General features: G+C 44.6%; 1 protein-coding gene across 3 annotated transcripts in view; it reads left to right on the top strand.

Annotated features, from left to right (window-relative positions):
- Positions 1-14,206, top strand: part of KCTD17 (potassium channel tetramerization domain containing 17) — a 35,584-nt gene that overhangs the window by 2,826 nt on the left and 18,552 nt on the right. For 2 of the 3 annotated variants that reach the window (XM_083400851.1, XM_083400850.1), the window contains exons 2-5: positions 439-547; positions 10,356-10,447; positions 12,287-12,382; positions 13,037-13,162. In XM_083400851.1, the coding sequence (XP_083256977.1) occupies positions 439-547; positions 10,356-10,447; positions 12,287-12,382; positions 13,037-13,162 (423 nt within the window). Of the gene's footprint in view, positions 1-438; positions 548-10,355; positions 10,448-12,286; positions 12,383-13,036; positions 13,989-14,206 lie in introns of all 3 variants that reach the window. The other variant, XR_014502385.1, reaches the window with a different exon arrangement.

Here is a 14,206-nt window from a genome sequence, read left to right as displayed (position 1 = left end):
GGTTAGGATTTCGGTTCAGTGGCTCACTTTGCACTTGCTTACATTGAACTGCATTTGCCCATTCTCCCAGTTTTGAACTGCTTTACAATCACTTCTTGTTTGTACATCCTGAATAATTTGGTTTGTCGTCAGCAAATTTCACCACCTTGCTTCACACCCCTGACTCTTGGTCATATGCAAAACAATTAGAAAGCACCAGTCTCTATACAGATCACTGGAGGAGCCCATCTCTTGTATTGTGAGATTTGCCCATTTATTCCTCCTCTCCTTTAGTCAAGTTCTGACCCATAAGATGATTTCCCCCCTCTTATTTCATGAATGCTAAGTCTACACAACAATGCATATTGGATCACCCCTATCCAGATGCTTATTAACACTCTCAAGGGTGGTTCATGAGACAAGATTTACACTTGTTTGTTGTCTGCTTCTTTTGTTTAGGATGAGACGGGTGCCTACCTCATTGATCGGGATCCCACTTATTTTGGACCCATTCTGAATTTCCTCCGGCATGGGAAGCTAGTACTGGATAAAGATATGGCAGAGGAAGGTAAGTTTTCAGACTTGTGCAACTATCGCACCCAAGTACAGGACTGCCTGATGTTGCTTGGCGTGGCCAATGGAACAAACTGAGTGCATCAAGGCATGAGTGAAGCTGACTGTAAGAAGTGGATGAACTAGCCTATAAACCAGTAGTAGGGAGCTTCTGATCCACAGGCCTCCCCATTTGGCCCATGAGATGCTTTGGGCGAAAAGGCTTAAACTGCAAAGTAACAGTCTTCAAGGAAATGCTTTGTTTACAATGCTGCTAACATCCACTGTAAATCGAGTGCTGGTGCCATGGCTCTTGTTGTGCTACGACAGATCCTCTTTCACTTTTTGTCCCTGCATCCATGACGTGTGTGCGAAAGGAATGTCAACATTTACCGTAGTTCCATTTACAGAGTACAGGGAATGGAGCTAATATATTGTCCTGTGATGATGATGTTTTGATCCTTGAGAATACTCTTGTGCTTTCGTGTCCTCAGTGTGTCAGATTTTGTCCTCTTGGTACAAAGAGGGAATTCAAAGCAAAACACTTTGCCATGGAGCCAGGGCCATGAAGAATAAGGCGCCAGCTCCAGGTTTAATGGGTAGGGGAGCTTGGGCAGGATGCCCTCACGGGGGAGGGGGGGGTCCATCCCGCAGTGAGTCTACGCCCCCATTGCTATTGTTTTTACAGGTTTTTGCTCCTCTGCCACTTCATTGTTACCACTTGCATGCTTGCCAGACATAGTCAATAAACCAGCAGGCACTGGGAACTTCACCATCACTTGCTTGCCCTCCCTCCCTTCTGAGCCAGAGGCAAGCAGAGCAGATTGCCTAAGGGATCACATAGCTCCATATATATATACCTGCCAGGCAACTGTGCTCCTTAGATGGTGCACTGCTAAGAGCACTATGTGCTCCAGAGGTGCACTTAGTATGCACTAGAAACCAGGCGTTTAAGTTCTGCATCTCCATTCCTTTGGAATCAGTTGGCAGCTGAAGTGAGACTTCTTATTCCAATTGCATCTCTTACTTCAATTGCATCTGTGCTATGTAGATCTTTGTGTTCCTTGCCTTGTTTTTGACTCTGGACTTGGCTTATCCACACGCTTCCATTCTTACTATATTAATTTATGTTGTCTTCTGTGTATGTATCTAGGCAATTTACAAACATCATAGAAACAGCGAAAATAGTTTTAAAAACTGTACTGAACATAACTGAAGAGAGGTTTAAAAACAATACAAAAAGAAAATCTAAGGCAGAGAACTTTTCATCCGGCTGGAAAAGCCTGTTTGAACAAAAATATCTTCCACTGTTTCTGGAAAGTTCAGATTGTGGGTGCCTATCCTATCTTGACAGGAATGATGTTCCACAGAACAGTGACAACCACATTGAAAGCCCTGCTCCAAGTTACTGTGGAGTGGGCTTCTGATATTTTAGTCACTTGAAGAGGTAACTTTCCTGTAGTATGCTGTGACCTACCGGGTACATAAGGAACAAGGAGGCCTCTCACGTAACCTGGTCCTTAGTGGTATATAGGGCCCAGACCTTGAAGTTGGCAGAGTAGCAGATTGGCAGGTAGTGCACATCCCACAAACAAAGGTGTTGTATGCTGATGGCACTTGGCTCCTACAGAAAAACAATCTAGCCGCTGACCTGCACCTCCAAACCAGCTTATATCAAGCACATTGCAGTAAATCCAACTTGGAGGTTATCAGTGTGTGGGCAATTACAGCCAAGCTGTCTTGACTAGGGCTGGGCAATGTCAGGTTTTCAACATTGTGATGTATCACCAGCCAAACATTGCGATCTGGCAGCACATTGTGATGTTGAAAGGGAGGAATAAGCTGCATTGGCCCCGGTCCTGCAAGGTGTTGGGGTGAAACCGCTGCCCCCCCCCCCATGCTGAGGAAGTTTGCGGTGGTTTCACTCTGGTGACTTGTGGGGTGGGGAAGAGACAGCTGGCACCAGGAGGAAGAGACTGCCTGCCCGTGGCAAAGATAGCTCTGCGGATGGAGCCTGTCAGGATTAGTCTGCAGGGCTCCCTCGCCACCTTCACATAGGTGGGCGGCTTCTTTAAACTGCTCTACTGAGGGGTGCCCAGCTGTCAGAGGCTCAGCAGAGAGGTTTAACGAAGCCCCCATCCTGTGCGGTGGCAGAGGGACTTGGGAGCAGTGGTGATTTCAGCCATGATACATCTCCCAGGCTTAATCTCGAACCCGGAGCAGGTGTAGCTATCTTACCAGCTTAAGCTATATCCTAATAAACCACCTCTTTCTCAGGGGAATGGGGGTAGACAAGTCAAGGTCAAGAGTTGTCTCTGAGCTGCTCCACTTTTCATTCATTTTCTGCATCACAAGCCAGGAGTAAACACAGTGGAAGAAATGCTTGCTCTGACAAGCAGTTATGGATGACCCTGACTGGTGGCGTGGTGCAATTTTGGTATTCTACTTTTATCCTCACCCCGTTTCTGGGAGCTGGAGCATTGGGCATGGGCAGGAAACGGAAAGCTCATCAAGGTCCTCTTAAATGTTGATGACTAGAACGTCTGTGGTCATGTCAAAAAAGGAAGGTCCTCTCCCTCATCTTCCGCTGCCCCCTGGGATTGAAGCTTTCAGTGGCCATAGTTGTTTATTCACCTGCTTCTGCAGAAGGAAACAGATATTGCAAGGTCAAGGTTCGAAATAAGATGGTGTGTCTGAGCGGGTTCTGGGTAATAACAGAATGCTGGTTCCTAAGCATCGTTCTGTTTCCACTGTGGATTCATTAAGTGCCTATTGCTACTGCTAACTAGGCAGCGGAGGAGGTTGTGCAGGCCTCTGGGGAGGCGATGGATGCAAATAACCAGAGATTAACATAGCAGATGACAAATGCTTATTTGCCTATGTTGCAAGAAGCAGCATCTCATGTTAACGATCGAAAGGCAATATATATCCCTATATCTCTTACTGAGGTCACTAATTTGTCTTTCTGGATAGGGTAGCCTTCTTCATGGGTCCAAAACTTGTTGATTCTCCTTGGTTGACTAAAAAGGGGTTCATTGGACGGAGACTTTATTTTCTTGAAGCTGACCTCATTTGCACCTCCCATCATTCCATGTCCCATTTCTCTTCTGCGATAGAACATAATTTAGGAGGGGGAATAGTCTTCTTTGCTCCAGCAGGGCATCAGAGAGCTCAATAATTATTTTCCATTTTTCATGATGCACAGCTTGCCCTTCTGTTTAGAACTATTCACAAGAGGCTGTTCCAAAACCCTGCTCAGGGGCGTAGAAACCATTTCACCCGCATGAATCCTCCACTGAATAATGGGACAGTTGCTTTCACACACACCCTCCCCCGCTTAACCTAAATGGGTCGCCTTCATTTGAGTACCAACCCCATGTATTCATGGATTATTGTCTCCTCTATCTTTGGCACTCTGTGCTTGTATTCATTTAAAGTCTTCTCCATGCTTACTGATTTATTCATATATCTCTTCATCACCCTTAGGAGTGTGCAATAGGTGCAGAATTCCATGCTTATGTGAAACTGCTATCCACACACGAGGACACAGGGCTGCCAACAGGATTGCTGGGCCCTGGTAAAGGTGTGGATTGGGCCTTCAGCTCCATTCGCAAAAGAGGAGACAAATCTGTACCACATTTTGCATATGCTCTGTGTCACATGCAGACTTGTACTATCTTTTGTGGGTGGGGTGGAGGGCTAAAAAAACAAATCTCTCTGTATGTGCACACCCATGTAGGAAGATATCTAACTGACAAGAGGAGCTACTCCCATAATTGCGTTTCCATGGCTACGGAAAGTTTAACCTGTTGTCACACAAGTAGGATGCATCTATACTATACATTTAAAGCACTTTTCATACCACTTTAAGCAGTCATGCCCCCCCTCCCAAAAGAAAAGAATCCTGGGAACTGTAGGTTGTTTGCTTGTTTGTTTCTTGAATATTAGGAATTTCAACATAACAATTCATCAAAAACACATCATCCTCATTTTTCTCTCCCCATTTTTCCCTCCCCCAAAAAGAGAATCCCCCCCCTCCCGCCCCCTGGGACTTCCCTCAGCTCCTCTCTCTGTTTTTTCAGCACATGTTATTCTCTGCATATTATAAAATTGTAAAGATCCTTAATTTATCTATCTATATGTTACCAATAAAAAGGTTGTGAGTGTTTATTCAAAACCTGCCATGGAGTCCAATTCACTTTGTTGAGGAACTGTAGTCTGTTAAGGGTGTAGGGAGTTAGGAGACACCTATTCTCCTCAAAGGGATACAATTCCCAGAGTTCTCTGGGAAGAGGGATTGATTGTTAAAGCTCACCGGAAATTGTTAGGCTATCGATACTACATTCTGTGTAATGGTAGGCATGGCATTTTGGATTGCAGGTGGAGAAAGTTGTCAGAAGATATTTATGTCAAGCAAAGTCTGGGAGCCCATGCGTTCATAATTCAGAAAGCAGTGCATTATAATAATGCTTTTTGTTATTTAATAATTTTAATAATTTATACCTCCCTAGCAATAGCTTCAGCAATTTTTTTGTCACAGGTCAAAACAGCCACTCTCCTCCCCTGCAACCCCATCTCTGTTGAGCAAAAGGATTTGAGCCTTTGGTAGGCAAATATACCCATCTAAGTGTTTATATTTGCAGCAACAGCCCATTTCCAATAATCATTCTGACCTCTGGTCGGTTGCGGCCTCTTAGCCTACCCTACCTTACAGGGTTGTTATGTGGATTAAATGAGGAGAGAACCATGCAGGCCACCTTGAGATGCTTGGAGAGAGAAAAAAGTAGGAAATAAACGCAATACATAAATAAATAAAACCTCTGCTTCTCCCCCTGTGCTGCTGCTGCTGCAGTCAACTTACTAGCTTTCTCCAGTGGCATTTCCCTAAAGCACCCTGGATAGCAACACTGCTGGATTGTCGTTCACAACTCTCTCTCTCTGAGCCCCTCTCCAAAGTGTTAGTATAGCAGTATGTGAGCTATGCTTTTTCAGCCACAATGCCCCCCCCCTGCAATATGGCTAGACTAATCATAGCATTTTTTCAGTGTTTACATAGGAGGAAAATACATTATTGCACAAAATTAAATTTGTTATAGTTTTCACCCCCAAAGGCCTTTGAAATCCAGCTTTCGCATTATTAAAGGTAAATGTGCTCTAAAGGTGTTCCAGGACCTAGACTAGTATTGTCCTGAATAGATGTGGACATGCTGTTTGCTTTCCAAGTGCTAGGTTCTGCTTCCAATTTAATTCTTCCGATTTACAACTTCTGTCGTATATGCCTCCCAGCTTCTCATTCTCTGTGGGTGTGTGCATGTCTACACTTCCCACATTTGTATACGTGTGTGCGTGTGTATAGTGGCCATTTGCCGTTTTAGTTTTGAGCACTGTTAAAAGAGTGCTGGGTTGTATTTTCAACATTAGCTGCAGCATTTTCCTTCCTTTGCTCTCATTTACATGAAGTGCCCCTCTGGGGTTGCCATCCTTAAGGTCAACTGGGACATCTTTATAATTGTGGCATCTCTGCGAAGTCTTTTTACTTTGCAAAGGGCATAAATACCAATGGTAGAAATAAATACTATAATAAAATGACGGGCCTTTTCTGCAGTGGTTCCCCATTTGTGGGATGCTTTCCCCAAGGAGCCGCACCTGGCGCCTTTATAACATATCTGTAGGCACCAGGCAAAAACATTCCTCTTCTCCCAGGCCAGGCATCCCCAAACTCGGCCCTCCAGCTGTTTTGGGACTACAGTTCCTATCATCCTTGACCACTGGTCCTGTGAGTGATGATGGGAGTTGTAGTCCCAAAACAGCTGGAGGGCCGAGTTTGGGGATGACTGTCCCAGGCCTTTGGCTAATGAAATAATCTGACCTTTTAAACCGGGGGAAGGGGGGCATAGTTTTTGTTCGTTACTACATTATGAATTTTTGTGTTTTTATATTGTAAACTGCTCTGTGATCCACAAATGAAGGTATATAATAGTAATAATTTTTAGCATTTATTTAAACATTAGCAATAATAACATTCCCTTCCCCCCGCCCCTGTAGCTTTCTTTTCTCTCTGTATTTTCTTGTTAGCTTTGAATTTCCTTTCTGGGGTCCATTGTATAGCTAGAATCAACTCTGTCCGGCATTCATTAAGCCGATAGCTGTTCCTCACTACACACCCTTTGAAAAACCCCTACTTTGAACATAGTAATCAACTTACTTAGGTTTGGAATCTTTTTCTCTTGCAAGTTGTATCTTGGTGCTTGGTATGCAGACTGCAGTTACTGGTATTCTCCCTGCCTCTAGGAAATTTAGACTCATTTGACTCCACAGTGCTGTGGAAGTCTTGGCTTCAGGCAGCGTGCACAGAAACAAGCTCTAAAACTAAAAGTGTTTTCTTCATCTTCTCTTAAGAGTTCTGCCCAGCCACAATTGAACCACTATCATTTTCGAAAGAAGAGCCAACAATCCTTTGCTTATGTTATGAAACCTAGGTTTCTTTTCATTGCCCATTACTTTTAGCTATCAGTTTAGTTCCTCTTCACCAACCCAGTGCCTTCCAGATATTGTTGTACTACAACTCCCATCTACCCCACCAAGGTCTTTAGAGGTATTTAAGCAGAGGCTTGACAACCATATGTCAGGAGTGCTCTGATGGTGTTTCCTGCTTGGCAGGGGGTTGGACTCGATGGCCCTTGTGGTCTCTTCCAACTCTATGATTCTATGATTCTAAGCACACTGGGTGGCCTTGAGATTAATTGCTCTGAAGCGTAACAACCTGCCTCACGGGTTTGAGGATTAAAAAACAGAAGGGGTGGAGGAGAGCTTTGTATGCTGCATTGAACTTGCAGGAAACATGGGATGGCCATGTATGTAACAGGGTGCTTCACCCACAAAGGAAGAATGGCAAATGACACTGATGAGGTATGCAGAATTAGCAAATCTAACAAGTAACATTAGAGAACAAGAAGAGACCAGATTTAAAGAAGACTGGAAAGCATTTGTAGATTATTAGAAAAGCTATTGTAAAAATGTTAAGGCACTAGTCGGTTTGGAGTAAGCTCAGCTGTTTAAAATTATATGGAGGGAAATATTATAAGTTTATTTATTTGGTTTTTCAAAGTAACATTTTACAGAGATATATCAAACAAAATTAATAAAAACAGGATTCCAAGGAATCTCCTGGACTTCCATTCTCCCCTTTGTGGGTCCTATTATTAATCATTTCCTCCCGCATCTTTTATGATAATCCGAATCCATTGTGTCCAGAATTCAGCCTTAAACTACAAGTAATATTCCAATCCTACTCACTATATGGAAGGAAATATAGAGGTAAAATGGCTTTGCTTAAAATAGAATATGCAGCAGTAACCGTTAATTTAAAGAAACCATGGAAGATGGATGGGAAGTCAATCGTATTTTTAATGTCCTTCCTGTTTTTATTTCTCTATTTGTCATGCTTGTATTTTGAAAAAAATGTATAATTTTTTTTAAATGTATGAAAGTAAATAAGAGGATGGCCTTGCTAGTTGGTTCTTATGTGTTTGGAGTACACATGTGACTCAGCCTACCCATGGGATCAAAGCATCCCTATGGAGCCAGCAACAAAGGAGCACATAAGAAAATAAGAGCCTGCTAGATCAGAGTCCATCTAGTGGAGCATCCTGTTCTCAAAGTGGCCAAGCAGATGCCCATGAGAAGCCCCAAAGTAAGACCTGGGTGCAATAACACTCTCCCTTCCTGTGGTTTTGAGCAACTGGTATTCAAAAGCATGTTGCCTCAAATCATGGAGGCAGACCATATCCATCATGGCTAGTAGCCATTGAAAGCCTTTAGCTCCATGATCAAGGTGTCTCTGATGTTGGAGAGAGGCTGAGTTGAGAAAAAAGACCAAGGGTACATATTGATATAGGAATGTATTAGATAAAATGTAAAGAAATATACAATAATAAGAGTACATTCATTTGAAAAAAGGAATATACAACGGGATAGAGAGGAAGTCCAAAGTGTTGGTATATATATGATTTTGGAATAGTTTTTTGCCCTTTTCCCCCCCCTTTTCTTTTAATATACAGTGGTGCCCCGCAAGACGAATGCCTCGCAAGACAGAAAACCCGCTAGACGAAAGGGTTTTCCGTTTTTCAATGCGCTTCCCAGGGCGAATTTCCCTATGGGCTTGCTTCGCAAGACGAAAATGTCTTGCGAGTCTTGAGATTTTTTTTCGCTCCCCACCTCCTTTTTCTAAGCCGCTAAACTGCTAATAGCCTTTTAGCAGCTAATCCCTTAAGCCTTTAATAGCCGTTAATAGCCGCTAAACCGCTAATAGTGCTAATCCGCTAATAGGGTTGCTTCGCAAGACGAAAAAACCGCTAGACGAAGAGACTCGCAGAACGAATTAATTTCGTCTTGCGAGGCACCACTGTATAAACTTTGTATACACGTTGAAAATTATATTATAATAAGCCTTGTCGTGTAATATACCGTATTTTTCGCTCTATAACACGCACCCGACCATAACACACATATAGTTTTTAGAGGAGGAAAACAAGAAAAAAATATTCCAAACAAAATAGTGGAGGTATGATTTTTGTGGTTCATGCTGGTAGCCACAGACATGTGATCTGACAGTGAGTTTGGAGTAGCCCAATGCAAAAATCCTGAGGATCCATGTGGATCCATGCTTTGTAACCACGTTTTTGCACCACTGTGGCCCGAGGCAACAGTGGGTGCATGATTTTTTTGGTGCAAGATGTAGCCATAGACATGCTATGTGATCTGACGGTGAATTTGGGGTGACCCAGTGCAAAAATCCTGAGGATCCATGTGGATCCGTGTTTTGTAACCACGTTTTAAGTGGGGAGGGAAGGAAAAGCACTCAAGGGACAAGGAGCATGCGTGGGGTGTGTGGAGAAGGATGCTGCTAATAATGAAGAAGAGGGGTATAAGGGGAGAAGGCTCCTCTCCTCTCCCACTTTGCTCCTTTAAATCAAGCAGGCTCTGCTTTTCTTCCTCCTCCCCACTCATCCCCGGCTTAGTGAGCTGAAAAACTTTGCTGCTATGTAGCAAGCTGAGTGGGGAGGAGAGAGGGGCAGAGAGCCTGCTTGCTTTAAAGGAACCAACCGGACAGGAGCCGCTTACACTCGTGTAAGCGGCTCCTCTCCCGCTTTGCTCCTTTAAAGAAGCAGGTTCTCGTTCCCTCTCTCCTCCCCACTCAGCGGCTCTTCTCCCGCTTTCCTGTTTCAAAGCGAGCCACGGAGGTGGGGACAAAGGGGAACAATGGATCCTCTGCTCACGACTGCAGCAGATCCCCCCCGCCACCCATAGGCATTCACTCCATAACACGCACAGACATTTCCCCTTACTTTCTAGGAGGAAAAAAGTGAGTGTTATGGTGCAAAAAATATGGTAATAGTTTACCAACGTAACGTAAGAGCTTTAATAAATAAATTAAATTAAAAAATAATAATAATGAAAGCCTTTAGCTCCACAAGGTGTGTATGGCACAATAAATCTGTTCGCCTTTCAAGTGCCCGGTTAGCTCAAGCGCCCAGTGAATTCACCCTTCCTCGCTGTACGTGGACTTAGTGTATGAGCCCTGCTTCCCAGAGTCGCTGTTAATAGCAGGCTGCTTTTCAAAATTCCATCTGTGTAATCTTTAAACTTCTGCAGCAATATAACTCTGACTCGGGATCCAGAATTAACCAGCTGTCTGGTTATAGAATGACTAGATGATGGTAACAAAGGATGAGTATTTTTATCGAGAGCTGCTTGACAGTGAGTCAGCTCAGTGGCTCGGTGCTCATTATTTTATCTCTTGCGCTCTCTGCCTTTATTTCTAGGGGTTCTGGAAGAAGCCGAATTCTACAACATCGGGTCTCTAATCAGGCTAATCAAGGACAGACTGGAAGAAAAGGACTACACTATAACACAGGTGTGAATGGAATGGCCCCAGAAGGCCTTTGGCAATAAAATAAAAATACTAACAATAACAGGGAGCTTTCATGTATGAGGTGAGGGCTTTGCACCTCCCCAGAATGGCAGAATATCTTAAATTCCACCTTCTGAGGATGCGCAAGCAGGAAATCTTGCAGAACTGGTAGAAGAAAGAAGGCCAATCTTTCATTCCCCCAGAGGAGGAAGTGAATGAATCTGGTTGTTTTAATTTCTGAGCACTCCCTAGCCTGGATCTCAGATTACAGTTTTAATTGCAAAGTAGAAAAGGGTGGTGAATCATTGCTGGGAGGGATACTCCTGAGATTCTGCTTCTCTGCATGGTTTGGAGATACGGGGAGGCAGGAACAGAGAGAAAATTGGAGAAAATAAATTGTTTGAGAAGCAGAGGGAGATCTGTGGACACTCAATGGAATGGGGTCATTCCAGACTCCTGGGCTCTTGTCCCTCATGGTATGACAAGAAGCCAGCAAGCAGCGTAAGAAACTCAGATATATAAGGTAATTGCCAAATGGCACCTAGAACCTAAGTTACGGTCGCCATAGCAGGACAGCTAGGCTCCATTCCCTCCACCCAATGAAATATATTATTATTTCATTTCGTTTCCATACCACTTTACATTTTAAAGGGGGGGGGTCTCAAAAGCGGTTTACAACACATTAAAACATTCAATAGAACAAATTCAGGCTTCAAGGGAAATCTCTCTGATCTTTCTCTAAGTGACATTTTGCTTCCCCCATATTTTTTTAGCTGCTTAATTTATATAGCTGCTGCATAGCAGAAGCCAGTGTAGTGTAGTTGCTGGAGTGGAGGACTAGGACCTGTCTGGATTTTCACTTTTTGAAATATGACAACCCCATCTTAACCTACTTCACAGGGTTGTTGTTGTAATTAACTGAGGAGAGGGATAAACCATGTATTCCTTGGAGGAAAAGGTGGGATATAGATACGTGCTTCTGCTTACCTACTTAAGAAAGCTGGAGAGGAGAGGCCAGCCAGGTGGAGATGTCTGTCACCAACTTGGCATGCAGAGGTCTCCGTGTGGTTGCAATTGGACCTGTGCCAGTTGCAAAATGTGCCTGGGGAATTTCTAGCATGGCTTTCAAAGAAAGGCTCTAGTAACCTGCCTTAAGGCAGGCCAGGCACTCTGCTCATCTTGCTCAGTGTTGTCTGTTTTGATTGGCAGTGGCTGGAAGGCTGAAGTCTTTCACGGCATGGGCTGCTGAATCCTTTTAACTGGAGATGCCCAGGCTTGAAACCTGGGACCTTCTGTTTGCGAACTGTGGTCTGTCTCATCCCTGTTCTGAACGCATCCAGTCTACTGACTGTTTCCCTGCCACGTGAGAGGTGCAGAGGACGCCTTTGAGTCAGGAGCTGGCAGCCAACTGAATTGATGAGGAAAGCCTCAAAGAATTATTTGCATAGGTGCATCGGAAGGGGCCTTATACCAAGACAGGCTATTATTGGTCCAACCATCTCAGTTTTGTCTCTGCTGACCAGCAGTGGATCTCCACAGTTTCAAGCAGTTTTTCTCTGCCATACCTGGAGATACTAGGGCTTGAACCTGGGCCATTTTGCAGGTAGATCATTTGATCTACTACTGAGCTTACAGCTGCTTCCCAAATACAGATGTAAATTCTCACAGCCACCAATTGCTTCTCGCTTTGATTTTCTGCAACAAGTAGATAGTGCAGGCAGAACTATCTGAGGCCCAGTGATGTTGATAGCCCCATCTGGCTTGGTGTCCTAATGAGAATCTGCATGGATGAAGCGGTCTGCTTTTTCATCTCATACCGGTGTTTCCTGCTTTTTTTCCTAGGTGCCTCCGAAACACGTGTACAGGGTTCTGCAGTGTCAGGAGGAAGAACTCACGCAAATGGTTTCTACTATGTCAGATGGATGGCGTTTTGAACAGGTATGCAGGAAGAGGTGGGGTTATATAAAAAGGAAATGGATTTCGCCAGGGTTTAGCTTCTGCAGAATCTCAGACACCCAGACAAGCGCCACTTGGCTGCAACAGAGGGGACTATGGGAAGCAGATCTTACCCATTGAGAGACCAGCTATGTTGGGCTTCTCTCCCTCAACTGTTTCCATTCATGCTGGTCCTTAGCAAAACCTTGTAACTTAAGAATTGGTGTCTATTACCCCCAACTCTCCCCATTACTTGTTTGTTCCTTTCTCTGTATTTCACGGATGGTAAACCTGTGGCCATGCAGGGAGTGTTGGACCACCTCTCCCACCCCCACCCTCTGGCCATTAGCTCTGCTGTCTGGGACTGTTGGGAGTTAGACTTCAACAACTTGCCCATCCCTGCTCTTTTTGCTCATGCATGCTTTTAAAGTGGCCGCATGCCCGAATCTTTACCAACCAACAAAGACAGGAAGTGTACACATCTACTGCTTCATTTTTAGCATTCCTTCACTGCTTTCAAAAGCAGTTTGCTCAAAGGTGGCCTACAGAGCCTGGGAGCTTCCCATTTTTACTGAATTTTGTTTCAGAGAAGTACTGAATGTTCCTCACTTGGCTTACTTTGCAGTAAAAGGCATTCTCTCCTTTTCCACTTCTCAGCTGGTGAATATTGGGTCGTCCTATAATTATGGGAATGAGGACCAGTCGGAGTTCCTCTGCGTGGTCTCCAAAGAGCTCCTCAGCTCGCCCAGCGGCCTGTGCACTGAGCCCAGCCGGAAAGCCAAGGTGAGAGCAAATCACTAGCATCTCGAATTTTTACCAGTTCCATGTTTTCAGACACAGAATTATAGAATTGTAGAGTTGTGAAAGGGATCCTGAGGATCATCTAATCCAACCCCCTGCAATGCAGGAATATGCAGCTGTCCCATACGGGGATCAAACCTGCAGCCGTGATCAGCCCCACACTCTAAGCAGCTGAGCTGCGAAGAATCTAAATGACAAGCTGGTTAAGACTACACTACTTTGCTTTGGGCCATGAGGCACCCTTTCACGTCAAATGGAAGGCACAGGGGCATCTTTCACAATGGCCAACTAGATCCCATGGGAAACCTGCAAGTAGGACATGAGTTCAGTCATCCTCTCCCATTCAAGATCCTCAGCATCTGGTACTGGGAAACATGCATCCTCTGATACTGAGGTAACACCTAGGCATTGTGGCTAGTGGCTGTTGATGGCTGCATTGTCCATGAATTTGCCTGATTCCCCTTTAAAGCTCTCTAAGTTGATGGCCATCACCACATCCCATGGCCGCAAGTTCCATAGTTTTAACTATGTGCTTTGTGAAGTAATATGTCCTTTGGTCTGTCCTGAATCTTGGACTGTTTAGCTTCACTGGGTGATGACCTTCAAGTTCTTGGATTATGAGAAGGGGAGGGGAAATCAAACCACATATAATTTCATACCCACTTTCTTTGCTAAACATGGAAATGTGGCAGAACCCCACCAGAGAGCAAGCATCTCATACCTGCCGTATGCGGTCCTTTGCTTGCTATTCTAGAACAAGTTGAATTTCCCAGGAGGCTTGACGAATATAAGAATCCCTAATGTTTGTGTGGGACGCGGGTGGCGCTGTGGGTTAAAGCCTCAGCGCCTAGGGCTTGCCGATCAAAAGGTCGGTGGTTCGAATCCCCGCGGCGGGGTGCGCTCCCGTTGTTCGGTCCCAGCGCCTGCCAACCTAGCAGTTCGAAAGCACTCTCGGGTGCAAGTAGATAAATAGGGACCGCTTACTAGTGGGAAGGTAAACGGCGTTTCCGTGTGCGGCTCTGGCTC

The sequence above is a fragment of the Podarcis tiliguerta genome (genome assembly GCF_965153285.1).
Source record: "Podarcis tiliguerta genome assembly, chromosome: 10".
Lineage (NCBI taxonomy): Eukaryota > Metazoa > Chordata > Lepidosauria > Squamata > Lacertidae > Podarcis > Podarcis tiliguerta.
Note: the sequence above shows the minus strand (reverse complement) of the source record. Positions and strands in the feature narration are given on the sequence as shown.